The sequence below is a fragment of the Myxocyprinus asiaticus genome, chromosome 18, assembly GCF_019703515.2.
Source record: "Myxocyprinus asiaticus isolate MX2 ecotype Aquarium Trade chromosome 18, UBuf_Myxa_2, whole genome shotgun sequence".
In the NCBI taxonomy this organism is placed as follows: Eukaryota; Metazoa; Chordata; class Actinopteri; order Cypriniformes; family Catostomidae; genus Myxocyprinus; species Myxocyprinus asiaticus.
Window position 1 is genome coordinate 29,988,947 of NC_059361.1, and position 13,887 is coordinate 30,002,833.

Below are 13,887 nucleotides of genomic sequence, written 5' to 3' on the forward strand. Positions count from 1 at the left end.
TGGGAACATGTTAATACAGGTTCAGGTGTGCACTTAAAAAGTATGGCAAATCTATTCTAAACAGTGTCAAGTATTTGCAGACAGGAACAATTCTCACACGGAGGGTGAAACACTCTTTGTTTATACTGTAAAACACCATTTTCAAAAGCCCTTGATTTATTACATTCAGTGCTGTGGAAGAATAAGCGGGCAGCAGTTCTCAAATGCATTGAAGGACCAAGTTCTTGGATGTTTTATCTCAGTGACGTAACACGGCCACGCTGGAGAGGGAGCGGTCACGCGCACACGCACACGCACACGCACAGTCCGTGTACGCGCACAGGTAGACTACCATCATCAGTGCTCAAGTAAACTTGGAAATCACAGCCGCTGGACTCGAAGTAACAGGTTTAAAAGCGTATTCACCATTATGTCAGTCCGCTCAAGACCTGGCTATTATCGCCAGGAAGTGAATAAAACAGTTTGGGAGGTGCCTGAGAGATATAGAGATCTGAAACAGGTGGGGACAGGGGCATATGGTACAGTATGGTGAGTGCGTCTCATTTCACTACTTCCTGAAATTAACCATGGTTTATATGGTGTCTTCTCTTTTAAAAACAATGAATACATGCCGTCAATAGAGGTCGATCCATGTGGCAAGATTGTATTCAAAGCAAATGATGTGAACAGAGATTGTTAAGCACAAGTGAAAGTAAGATACAAGATGACCAATTTTTGATTCAAAGTTTTGATTCAGTTATGCAGTTGGGAATAAGGTATCTATGTATTCCTCTCTGTTTCGGGTGTATGCTTGTGTTTTTATAAATGTACACTTAAGTCACAAAAAACTGAGAGTAGGTTTTCAATAGATAATTCCGTGTAAATGCACTACACTGCTTATTCGACGTAAGTATTTGGTTAATAATTAAAGATGGCAGCTGTTGACGAATGCTGTCTGTGGTCGGGTGATAATGGTTAATTGCATGTCAGTTGTCCGTTCACTTTCTTTGAACTATAAGCGTTCTTCAGAGCGTGCGCTGATTTTTGTTTGTTACAGCATCTCTCTCTCTCACACCCAGCTTTACATGGAAGATATCGTGAGTAAAATGTACATATGATTGTTTTTGCTATTAAAACGATTTATATGTTACACACACAAGTGTTACTATATATAGGAGTAAACAGATAATCCAATTTTTATTTATTTATTTTTTTGGGTTAAAACTATAGGCTACTATTTTCCTTGTCATTCCTCATCTTTTCTATTAATAAAAAAAGTACCATAAATACCATGGTGCTACCATGTTTTTTGTATTCAGTGTACCACGGTGGATCCATGTGTTTGAAATTAGTTTTCTTAAAATTATGTTATCTATTATAAGTTTCACATTTCTGGTTTTAAACCCTCCAAAAATTGTCCATTCACTTCCATGGTAAGTGCCTGGCTGTAACATCTATTTGCTTTTTTTTTTTTTTTTTTTAAAAAAGAAAAGGAGGGACGAGTCGAAATTAGTTTTTGTCGTAATCAACATTATGCCACAAATGCTGTCGATTGAGCTTAACTTGTATTGAACCTTTCCTTTAACATGCTGGTTGGAAGCACTACAGAGTGTAGTTTAGTAACTATGCTATGGTTAGCACAGCAATTGCTGAACAAAGGGAGTGATCAATTTCATGTGCGACATCTAACCTGTCTTCAACATTAGCTCAAGCTCGACTCTTCACCATAATGTTAACCCCTAAATCTCCAACATAACAAACTATTATAAATGTCATCATAACAAATCATTAAACAATAAACAAGTATCCGCATTTAAATTAATTTTGCACAAACGCAAAAAAATAACACTTAAAATGTACTCTCCCCATTGAGTCTAATGTAAAGCATGCTGAGAAATGGAAATCCCTGGTCCAGTTTCATCTAGATTTGGGGTACTCGAGTTTGGACTCCAACTCGCGTCTGAGTGACGAGTCCAATTTTAATGGACTTGGACATGTCACGGACTCGGATGCATTTTACTCGGACTCGAGCCTTTGGGACTCTGGATTTTGTTCAGAGTCCAGCCGAGTCTGTGACATTTGTGATGCAATGGGGAAAAAAAAATTAATAACAAAACATAAATGAATGAACACATCTCTGTTTGTATGCAGCTGTATTAGCCCCTGAAGTCGTAGACATAGCCAGAGTTGTTTCACCGTGTTTAAGCAAACACACATACGCACGTGCACAGACACACTCATCAGTCAACCAATATGCTTGACTAAGTAGACTACAGAGACTACTGTATAACATAGACTACCGTGGTGGCTCCCACGATGAAAACAAAGACGGGTATGTATCCAATGTAATAGAAACTAAACAAGGCAGTTTCTCACGACACGGGACCTGACAACTGGTAAAATTGCGTTTGCCGTTTGTGCAGCTAAGATGGTGCTCACATTGCAGTTTTGCTGTGGTTAAAAACTTAAAATCAAGAACTTCATTGAGTCAAGTCACCCACATCATGTCTCTCACAGTTTACTAAAAATAGCATATCGAAATAAAAATAGTATTAATATTGGATATTAAGTCTTTTTAGGTAAAATGTATCTACACATGTAGGTTTCTGTAGTCTCTTGTGGTCCACGCAGTGTTGTAAGCTTGAACTGTTCCATAATAGCTTGATGAATTAACTGTGTAACTTTTTAAATAGCGTTATTGCTAAAGCAGACAGCAACTCGGATAAACAGCACCTAATTATTACAGATTGACTATTTTCAAAGCTGCTTTAAATACATTCTTTTACAGCATTTGTCCACCATTCACATCATTCAACCATGCACAGTAAATATAAGAATATTTTGGGCAGTGGAATGTTTTGTTTATAATTTAATTATAGACTATAAAATAAATGTATATTCGATGACAGAGTTTGTGTATGAAGCTGAACTTCATGTTACGAGATGAATTTAGTTGGTTATGACATTTTTATTTAAATGTCTATTTTATTTTTATTGTAAACAAATTGTATGGTAACTTATGCACGTCTTTTTTAAGCCTATATCACTGACACTTTTGAAGGACAATTCTGTTAAATTTATGACTCAAAATTATTCTCCATGTTTTTGCAGTTAAAGAAGAGCTCAATGAAATTTTCTTTGGTTGGTATTTAAAGATTTCAGACTGATTGCAGAACAGTGCTGTTGCCGCTCAAGCAAATATCAGTTTTTTTTTTTTTTTTTAATCTTCTGCGGCAGCTGCTGCGAGACGCACATGGACACATCGGGGGTTTAGGTATATGAGCAGCACACAGAACTGCCCTGCATTGTGTGGTTTCCCGCAAATTAACTAGAAAATCATGTCCGTGATGACATGGCACTAATATTATCAGTGGACTTTTCCAGTGTTTTTGGATGTAACATTTGCAGTCAAATCATGAGACGTAACTTCTCAGTGAGTGCTAATTACTACTGTGTTGACTCATTTGTATGCACTGTATTTCCCAAATCAGTCGGCAGATAGAGAAAAAAGATTCAGAAAGAAATCTCAGTATAGACTATTATTTCTTTAGATAGGGATAATTTTAAATACAACTAAATTAAATTGAACTGACAAAATGAAAATGAAATAGAAATAAAAACAAAATTAGAAATAACTCTGGTTGTAATGACTAATGCAGTTTTCACTTTCTTTAGTCTATGAGTAGAGCGAAAAGCAACAAATAATTGAAAGGTCAACAGAACGCAATAAGAATTTGTGTTGAAGGACAGTTTTGACATACACCTAAAGCATATGCTTTCATTCTGAAACCACTTTGAAATTTGTTCAGCAGGATACTAATCATAAAATATATATGAAATGCAACAGGTGTTTTTGTTGCATTTATATTGACAAACTGTTTTTCTTAGTTGTGAAGTTTAAAATAAGCTTAAAATATTGATGTTGAGTTTACGGTTACAATTTTAATTCAGATTCATTCGGACTTGACTTGGACTTGGCCTGTTATGGACTCGGTCTTGAGTCCGATTCGGCCCCTTTCTGACTCGATTGTTTAAAGACTCAGACTTTACACGGACTCGACTAAGGTTGACTTGAACCCAACACTAGTTTCATCAAAGCTACTTTAACACTACATTAATATTTTTGTAGTCCCAACTCTAATGGATTAAGTAAACTTCCATTTTATAAATTTAAATGGATAGAACGCAATGAAATCAAGTTGTGACAATGTTCTAGAATTGTGTTGCTTTAGTTTCTTTTATTTAAATTGAACAAGCAGCAAAAAATTTTTTTGGGCGTGTAGCCTACATGTAACAGTACTTGTTTCGTAAGGGTTCTATGTCAGTGCATTCTTGAGTCTTTAACAACAGTATGTATATGAAAGTGCATCTGATGTTTTGCAAATGCTACTTAGTTGTGAACATCAGTTGTCAGTTGTCTGTCAAATCTGTCATGTAATGTATAGTTTCATGTACTGTATCTGTGTACTGCATCCAACATGGATTGGGGACTGTTATTCTACCATGTGTTGTTTTACTGTAATGTGCTTTTCTCTGCAGCATTTTCTGCACTGATTTTGAGGGAAAATCTGCGTAATTCTCTGCACTCATATCGGTAGCAGGATACATCATGAAATTAGCCTAAATAATTAATTCAATAATGTATAACACGAAAGGGGTGAGTAATGGGTAAAACTTACGAATTATAGATTTTGCGATTCAGCGGAAATCTTTGGAGTTCTGAAAGATTCCTTCTGGCCTTATAATCAAGGCAAATTCATCTGTATTTGTACAGGGTTCTCGCAGATCCTTAAAAGGTCTTAAATTCAGTTTTCCAAAAAAAAGTCTTAAATATCTTAATGATGCAACAAAAGTCTTAAATTTGGGGGCGGAAAGACAGGAATTGTGAGTCCTGTCCTAATGTGATTATCAAACTTCAAAAGAATATTATTTAAATGCATGCGTTGCGACCTTCAAAGTTAAAATGCGGCATTGTTGTATTTTCTCCAAGAACACGGCGGCTTATGAGTGTTTACAGCTGTTGCACAGCAGTTCACAATCATTAAGCTATATCGGGTAGTTATGACAAGCTATCACTAAAGATCAACTGTTGATGATATAGTGTTGATGAAATATGACATTGTTTACTTTTAACTGTTTATACTGTAATACGTTATAGATTATTGTAGGTGTGCACATTTTATGTCCCTTACCTGTTTGAATGAGCAGCTGGAAGCAGTGAAGCGCAAACATTTCAAAATAAGAGTCCCAGGTGTATTTCAACGTTAAAGTGCCTTTATAGTGCATCTGGAATTTAATTCAATTTGGACTCTTGTAGCATCTGTCTGGCCCTCCCCATCACAGGAAAGAAAGACTAAGAACATTTAATATAGGCTATCAATTTAAAAAAAAATCTATTGGCAGACTAACTGGCTTTCTTTCAACACATTATCGAATCAGCACAATCCAGTATCGGTCGACCTCTAATTTGTATTATTTTTAAATAATGCTACATAAACCAATTTTAATTTTATATATGCAATATGTGGAAAACACGTATTGAGTATTTGAAACTTGCATATATCCTACCCTGTTTTACTGATAAGCAATGTTAAGGCCATGTTGAATGTGTGCCCCTGCCTGTTTAAGTAAGAGTCTGTGATACATGATTTATTGTGAGATTGTGTGGGTTTGTTTTGGAATGGGGATACGGTATTAATTTTATTTGTTCAGGTCTTTAAAAAGGTCTTAAAATATTACATTTGAAACTCTGCAGCAATCCTGTTGTAGTTGTGTACAAAGTAATTCTGTAGCGCTTTACAATTAGGTTTTATTTTTTTACATTAGTAAATGCATTACTGTAGGTATCATGAACTTACAATATTTTTACACCATTTATTAATCTTTGTTCATGTTAATTTATAAAAATACAATCGTTTATTGTTAGTTTATAATTCATTAATGTTAACATATATATATATATATATATTTTTAAATTAACAGCAGTCAAGATTAATAAGTATTGAAAAAGTATTGTACATTGTTGGTTCATATTAACTAATGTAGTTAACTAATGTTAACAAATACAACCTTATTGTGAAGTGTTACCAATTATTCTAATTCTAAATGCTTTTAAGGATTTACAACTGATCTATCCCTCAGCTATGCATTTGACCGGAGGATGGGGGCAAAGGTGGCCATCAAGAAACTCCATCGTCCGTTCCAGTCTGACCTGTTTGCTAAAAGAGCTTATCGGGAACTCAGGCTGCTTAAACACATGAAGCATGAAAATGTAGGAAACCAAAGACGGACACTCAATGTTCAAGCTTTCTCATCTCACTTGAATGAGCAGATTTGCCTGCTTTATGCAATGCTCTTTTTGACAAGCACCTTTTTGTTGTTATTGGTACAGGTTATTGGACTCCTGGATGTTTTCACCGCAGACCTATCTCTCGACAAATTCCACGACTTGTGAGCATTTAACTATCCTAAACCTCTGTAATTAGACATTTTGTTCTAAAACCCAACTCACTGTGTCAGCTTGTCTTGGGCCCTGTGTATACCTGGTATTAACATCCGTCTCAGGTGATTCATTCACAAGTCATCAGACGACGAGACGGATTACTGTTTATACCTAGTAGTAACAATACACCTCCTGTGACCACCTGTCATTGTATGCCTCTGATTTTGTGACTACATACATCACTCAATATGTCAGTGTGTTGCTGCATGTTGATGAATGCATAGGTATCCTTAGATTTATGATTTTTCCCTAAAATAAGCTTTATACTCTCTCTCTCTCTCCCCTTCTCCCATCCAATTGTGCAGTTACTTGGTCATGCCTTTCATGGGTACTGATCTTGGAAAGTTGATGAAAATGGAGAGAATGTCAGAGGACAGGGTTCAGTATTTGGTTTACCAAATGTTAAGAGGGCTCAAAGTGAGTATTTTAAGCCCTTATTAAAACATGCTCATGTTCGTTCAAGCATATTTTCACGGATATGTTTATGTTAACAGTATATTCATGCTGCTGGGATCATACACAGGGTGAGTATGCTTCATTTTGTCCTATCCATATACTTGTATTTATTTCTACAAACCACTGACTTTATCTCTTTAAACTTGCAGGATCTCAAACCAGGCAATCTGGCAATAAATGAAGAATGTGAGCTCAAGGTATCTCACCATGTGGATGTATGAATGTAGTTTACAGTGACAAGAAACAGTATGTGAACCCTTTTGAATTAGCTGGTTTTCTGCATTAATTGGTCATAAAATGTGATCTCATCTTCATCAAAGTCACAACAATAGACAAAAAATGTGCTTAAGCTAACAACACACAACAGTTATGAACTTTCATGTCTTTATTGAACTCATCCCATTAAACATTCACAGTGCTGTGGAAAAAATAAGTGAACCCTTGGATTTAATAACGTGTCGATCCTCCTTTGGCAGCAATAACCTCAATGGAAGGTTCGTTAGAGTATTGTAAAGGTGTATGTAAAAAGTTACTGAAGTCTAGGGCCATTTCAAGAAGGAATTTTGGACCATTCTTCCTTACAGAACTGCTTCAGCTCAGCCATATTCTTAGGATGTCTGGTGTAAACGGCTCTCTTGAGGTCATTCCACAGCATCTCTATTGGGTTAAGGTTTGGGCTCTGACTGGGCCACTTCAAAAGGTGGATTTTCTTTTTCTAAGCCATTCTGTAGTGGATTTACTTCAATGTTTAGGGTCATTGTCCTGCTGCATCACAAAACTTCTACTGCGCTTTAGCTGGCACACAGCCACCCTGACATTATCCTGTAGGTTATCTGGACGAACTTGGGAATAAATTTTTCCCTCGATGATTGCAAGCGGTCCAGGCCCCAAAGCAGCAAACCAGCCTCAAATCACGATGCTCCCTCCACCGTACTTCACCGTTGGGATGATGAATTCATGTTGGTATGCAGTGCCCTTTTTACGGCATTCGCAGTGCTGCATGTTCTTCCCAAAAAAATTCAACCTTAGTTTCATCAGTCCACAAAACATTTCCCAGTAGCGTTGTGGAGTGTCAAGGTGGTCTTTGGCAAACTTCAGGCGTGCAGCAATGGTATTTTTGGAAAATAGCATCTTCCTTTGTGGTGTCCTGCCATGGACACCATGCCTGTTTAATGTTTTCCATATATTAGACTCATGAACAGAGATGTTAACTAGTTACAGTGATTCCTTCAAGTCTTTATCTGTCATTCTAGGGTTATTTTTTACCTCATTGAGCATTCTGCGGCGTGTCCTTTGAGTCATCTTGGCTGAACGGCCACTTCTAGGAAGAGTAGCCACAGTACTAAATCGTCTCCATTTATAGACAATTTTTTAACCGTAGACATATGAATATCTAAGCTCTACGAGATAACTTTGTAACCCTTTCCAGCTTTATGCAAAGCAACAATTCATGATCTTAGGTCTTCTGAGATCTCATTTTTGTGAAGCATGGTCCATGTCAGCAGATGCTTCTTGTGCATAGCAAACTCCAAATATTTGAGTGCTTTTTTCTTGTTTCATTAATTGGTTGCCAGGTTTGTTAACTCCAGACTCTTAATTCCTTTTTGTTGACATCATTAGACTAGGGGTTCACATACTTCTTCCAACCTACACTGTGAATGTTTGAATGATGTATTCATTATGTACAAGAACAATACAATAATTTGTATGTTATTATTTAAAACAGATTGTGTTTGTTCATTATTGTAACTTGGATGAAGTTCAAACCAGATTTTAAGACAAATTTATACATTAATGCAGTACATTTCTAAGTGTTCACATACTGCCACTGTATGTATTGTTGTATCTGGTAGCATCCTCCACTTTTATGCTTTGTGCCTCAAGCCAGCTCTGAGTGTAAATAAAGCCTTGTGTCTTATGCAATAGATCTTGGATTTTGGCCTAGCAAGGCAAGCAGACAGTGAAATGACGGGCTACGTTGTGACTCGCTGGTACAGAGCACCAGAGGTCATACTCAGCTGGATGCATTACACACAGACTGGTAAGAAACTCGTGGCATTTAATTTCTTTTTCACTCTACTGAGCTCAGGTTGCTCCTGGAAGACTGTACTTGGAATTACTCTATTGTTGTAGCTTTGGATGAACTAAAGAGGATCTAATAAAGATCTTTAATTAGGCTGAAGATGCTAATCTATTTTATTGCCCTCATAAAGGCAAAAGAAGCTGCTTGATTAATGAGATACCCATAGAATTGAACAATTGATATTTAAACTGATGATAATGCAAATACATGTTTTATTTGATTAAAATTCTCTTCAGTGGACATCTGGTCGGTTGGTTGCATCATGGCAGAGATGCTGCTAGGGAAACCACTGTTCAAAGGAAATGACCGTATCCTTCCTTGCAGCAAATCTGTGATTTTAATGTTCAAATTGCAACTCTCAAGATTTTCAATTTGTTTTTTGATTTTATTGTAATCCTTGACCCCATTCCTGTAGACCTGGATCAGTTGATGGAGATCATGAAGATTACTGGGACCCCCACAAAAGAGTTTACTGCCAAACTACAATCTGAAGATGTGTGTTTCCATCTGCAGAATTCTCACCAGATACAGTATTGTGCAAATGTTTCACAAAAACATTTGTCTTAAGATGGTTATTTATATCTACAGCTTTAGTGTGTCAATAGGAAATATAGACCCCCAAACATTCCTTTTGCAAATAGAAAGATTAGAAGAACAGGGAGCCGTGCAACAGATGCCATTGCCTCACAAAGCCTTCCACTGAACATCGTGTCAGTCTGAGATTACATAAAGAGACAGAAGCAATTGAGACAGCCTAAATAGACAGAAGAACTGTGTTGAATTCACCAAGAAGTCTGGAACATCCTATCTGCCAACAACCAAGAAAAAATTTGTCCAGGTGGTACCTAGGAGAACTGGTGTTGTTTTGAAGGCAAAGGTTGTCGCACCAAATAGTGATTTTAGCTTGTTTTTTGTTTTTTTATGTTTACTGGACTTTGTATGACATTAATTGATAAATGGAAACTATTTATGACATTATTTTTGAAGAAATCCACACTATGCAACATTTTTCACATGCACCTAAAACCTTTGCACAGTACTGTACATCATGCAAACTTTAGAGACATGAATATCCAAAATAATGTGATATGTTTTTTCTAGGCTAGAAACTATGTTGCGAAGTTACCAAAACTTAGAAAGAGAGATCTTCGGGCATTGTTACCAAATGTTAACCAGCAAGGTAAGACCATTTTGAAAACAAATATTGTTTTCTTATATTAACTTGATAAAATGCAAAAAAGGAAAGCATGCATGTTTTATGTTTTTCATTATTATTATCATATGTGTTGGGTAGTTGACATGTCCTGCAGTGTGACATGCTATATAAAAATAGTTCAAAAAGCATTTATAAAATAACTTGTGTTCAGACCTCATTAATTAAGAGACTACATGGAATATTTGTATTTTTTTTCCTTATTATTTTTCACACTGTCACTCTGTAGGACCATTTAAAATGAACTATGAAGGCAGAAAGGTGCTTAAAATTGTGAAAAACATAAAGGAAACTTTCCCTTATACATTCATATACATTTTAAACTGAAATCTTGATGTTGATTAAAAAAAAAAGTCCAGGGAATTTTCACGTCCAGAAGCTCATGTTAAAATAAAGCATACTGCCATGCATGTCTTTGCTGAAAACAAGTTTGAATTTCACATACAGTAAGTCTGTCTGCTATGACTCTTGTTGCTCTCTGTCTCAGCGATTCATGTTTTAGACTGCATGTTACTCTTGGACCCTGAAAGTAGAGTAACAGCGGCAGAAGGACTGGCTCTTCCTTTCTTCTCTGAATTCCGTGAACCAGATGAGGAGACCGAGGCCCCACCGTATGATCATTCATTGGATGAGGCTGACCAGTCAGTGGACCAGTGGAAAAGTAGGACTGGGGAACAGTGTGTTCTACACATGAACTTGAAAGCATGATAAGAGTGAAGCTTGATTCACGTTTATGAGATTTGTAGTTCTTATGGGTTAATTAGACAGTATTCTGGGGAAAATAAATGTTTCTGCTTTACTCATTTACTCTTTTATGGGAATTTACTGTGTCCTTGTAATTGAAATGGCAAAACTAGGAATGGCAGGGTCTACCTTGAATGGACTGTAAGCCACTTTGAATAAAAAAGCATCTGCTAAATGCAAAAATGTTATATTTTATTGACTGGTAAATAGTTCTTAAATTAAACTATTTGGTTTGTTTAAAGTCACAGGTTTATTCTAGTGATATAAGAAATATCCAGTTTTTTAAATTTTCACTAAATTTTTTCCTCCATTTGTCCATCTCTGTTCTTTCTAGGACTCACCTTCACTGAAATTTTGACCTTCCAGCCAGGGCCAGCAGGGACGGAGTCTAAAGAGACAGCTCTTTGAGATTGCTTATACTGAACACCCCAATATTTTTACATAATCAATTTTCTTTGTACCATTTGTCATATACAGACTTGTGTTTCCTTTGTACTGTTATTGTGTCCACAAAGTGAGTTGTGTGCTGTTTTATTCAGCGTTTCAACTTGTTTTGCTCCATTGTTGGTACAGTTAAATCACCAACTTGAATTAGACAGACCTGCAGCTAACCTGCTGAAGAACTTGAGAGCATAAATCTGGGCAAATATGTGACTGTAATACAAAGCTTTTTCTGTGGAGAGAATCCCATCAGGCAAAGTACAAGTTATTATTCAAATTAATTCTGTAATTGCGTTTGAGTACGGTAATGTAAATGTCTGTATGCCTATACATCTCTTTGTGTATGTGTCCTCTTAAATGGCAAAATGGCTTATCGACCTTTAGGAGAAAAAAAAAAAATGTTTTGTAAAACCCCACAGGCAAATACAACAGTATTTGCAACAGTATTAACTTAATTAAAAACAGTTTGTCAACCTTGCCACAGTCACAGCTGCAGAGAATACAGGATTTTTTTTTTTTTTTTTTTTTTTTTTTTTTAATCCAGAGGAAAATGACAAGTGTACATTTTGAGCCAATTTTTTTGATCACATTAAACATTTGTTGTATATTTTAAAATTCTTACGCGAAAGCAAAAGTAGAGTGATTAAAATAGTTTTAAAATATTTTTTCTGATTTATGATTCTATTTCTAATCCTCAATAGTACATTTATTTCTTCGTATTCAAGTGTATTTACGAATGATCTATTTAATGGCTTCTGGCACTTGATTCTAGTAGAATTCTGTTCTCATGAATTCCTGCAGAGGGCAACATTTACACTTTCTTTGCACTTCCCGAGTTCTCCCAATAACATTTCACTGTAATGCATTTTCAGAAAGCTGCAGTATTATACTAGGCACTCATATCCATGTAGACCTTGGGTCCCTGTCCCATGGGAAGCTTTCTCCGTTCCTGCAGCCCAGTCTTTGATACCTGGCCTTTTTTGGCCTCTGTTAAGAGACCTTGTATGGTTTGTGTGTATGTCAGAGTGTGTTCTTTCCAAAGGAAAACAGAGTGAGGAAAAATGCATTAGTCTTCCTGCTTTCCTCTTGACACACTGATGTAATGACAGAATGAAAGGGGAAGAGAGACAGATCGCAGGCCAATCCTGCAGAGTTTTTTTTAAACAATTGATTTTGTGACAGATATTTTTGGTGATTGCTAGAACAAGTGGCTTTACAGTGCAGAGGTTGGTTAGAGTATTGTAAAGGTGTATGTAAAAAGTTACTGAAGTCTAGGGCCATTTCAAGAAGGAAGTTTTACAGTATGGGATTTTAAGTGTTTCAGTCACTTAATCTCAAGCCCATTTTCACTTTAGAAACTCAGGACAGATCATACTGTTAAATTTAGCCTTGAATTTTGGTGCTTTAGGTAAAATTGAGCGGTTGGGGCACAATGTTTCAATTGTAATTTAAATGTTTGCATTTCTTTCATACCCCCAAATATATAGTGGCTCCAAAAAGTATTTTGGCACTTAAATAGCTCACCCAAAAATGAAAATTCTCTCATGCTTTACTCACCCTCATGCCATCCCAGATGTGTATGACTTACTTTCTTCTGCTGAACACCCATTAATATTTTTATCTCAGCTCTGTAGTTCCATACAATGCAAGTGAATGGTGACCAAAACTTTGAAGACCCAAAAAAGCACATAAAGGCAGCATAAAAGTAATCAATACGACTTCATTGGTTAAATTCATGTTTTCTGAAGCGATTTGATAGGTGTGGGTGAGAAACAGATCAATATTTAAGTCCTTTTTTTTACAATAAATTCTCCTCTCTTCCCAGTATGTGGCGATATGCACAGAATACAAATCGTCAAAACAAAAGAAGAAGAATGTGAAAGTGCAGAATTATATTAAAAAAAGGGACATAAAAATATATCTGTTTCTCACCCACACTTATATAGCTAATGAAGATATTGATTCAACCCCAGGATTGGTAGGAATTACTATGCTGCCTTTATATGCATTTTGGACCTTCAAAGTTCTGTCCACCATTCACTTGCATTGTATGGACCTACAGAGCTGAAATATTCTTCTAAAAATCTCTGTTTGTGTTCAGTAGAAGAAAGAAAGTCATACACATCTGTGATGGCATGAGGGTGAGTAAATGATGAGAGAATTTTCATTATTGGGTGAACTATCCCTTTGTCACACTTAAAACTGAATGAATGTCATAATATCAAATGAAATAGGATCTGGTAACAAATGATTCTAGACCATATTTAAGAATTAATTTCCCTTTTTTGAGCTATTTATGCAGTTAATTGTGAACCAACTGGTGTTCATGTTATTTTTACTGGATGTTTGGTCATTTTCCTTAACATTCACCACACACACACACATATATACAGGGTTGGGAAGTAACGAAAAACAAGTAACAGGATTACGTATTTAAAATACAAAAGATAAGTAACTGTATTCCACTAC

General features: G+C 36.1%; 1 protein-coding gene across 1 annotated transcript; it reads left to right on the plus strand.

Moving 5' to 3' along the window:
• Positions 1–9: 9 nt before the first annotated feature.
• Positions 10–12,080, plus strand: LOC127455912 (mitogen-activated protein kinase 12). The gene is made up of 12 exons (XM_051724092.1): positions 10–528; positions 6,121–6,250; positions 6,371–6,429; positions 6,787–6,898; positions 6,976–7,005; positions 7,087–7,134; positions 8,864–8,978; positions 9,257–9,328; positions 9,436–9,515; positions 10,122–10,200; positions 10,721–10,894; positions 11,312–12,080. The coding sequence occupies exons 1-12, from the start codon at positions 410–412 to the stop codon at positions 11,383–11,385; spliced, it is 1,092 nt and encodes a 363-aa protein (XP_051580052.1). The 5' UTR covers positions 10–409; the 3' UTR covers positions 11,386–12,080.
• The last annotated feature ends 1,807 nt before the right edge of the window (positions 12,081–13,887 follow it).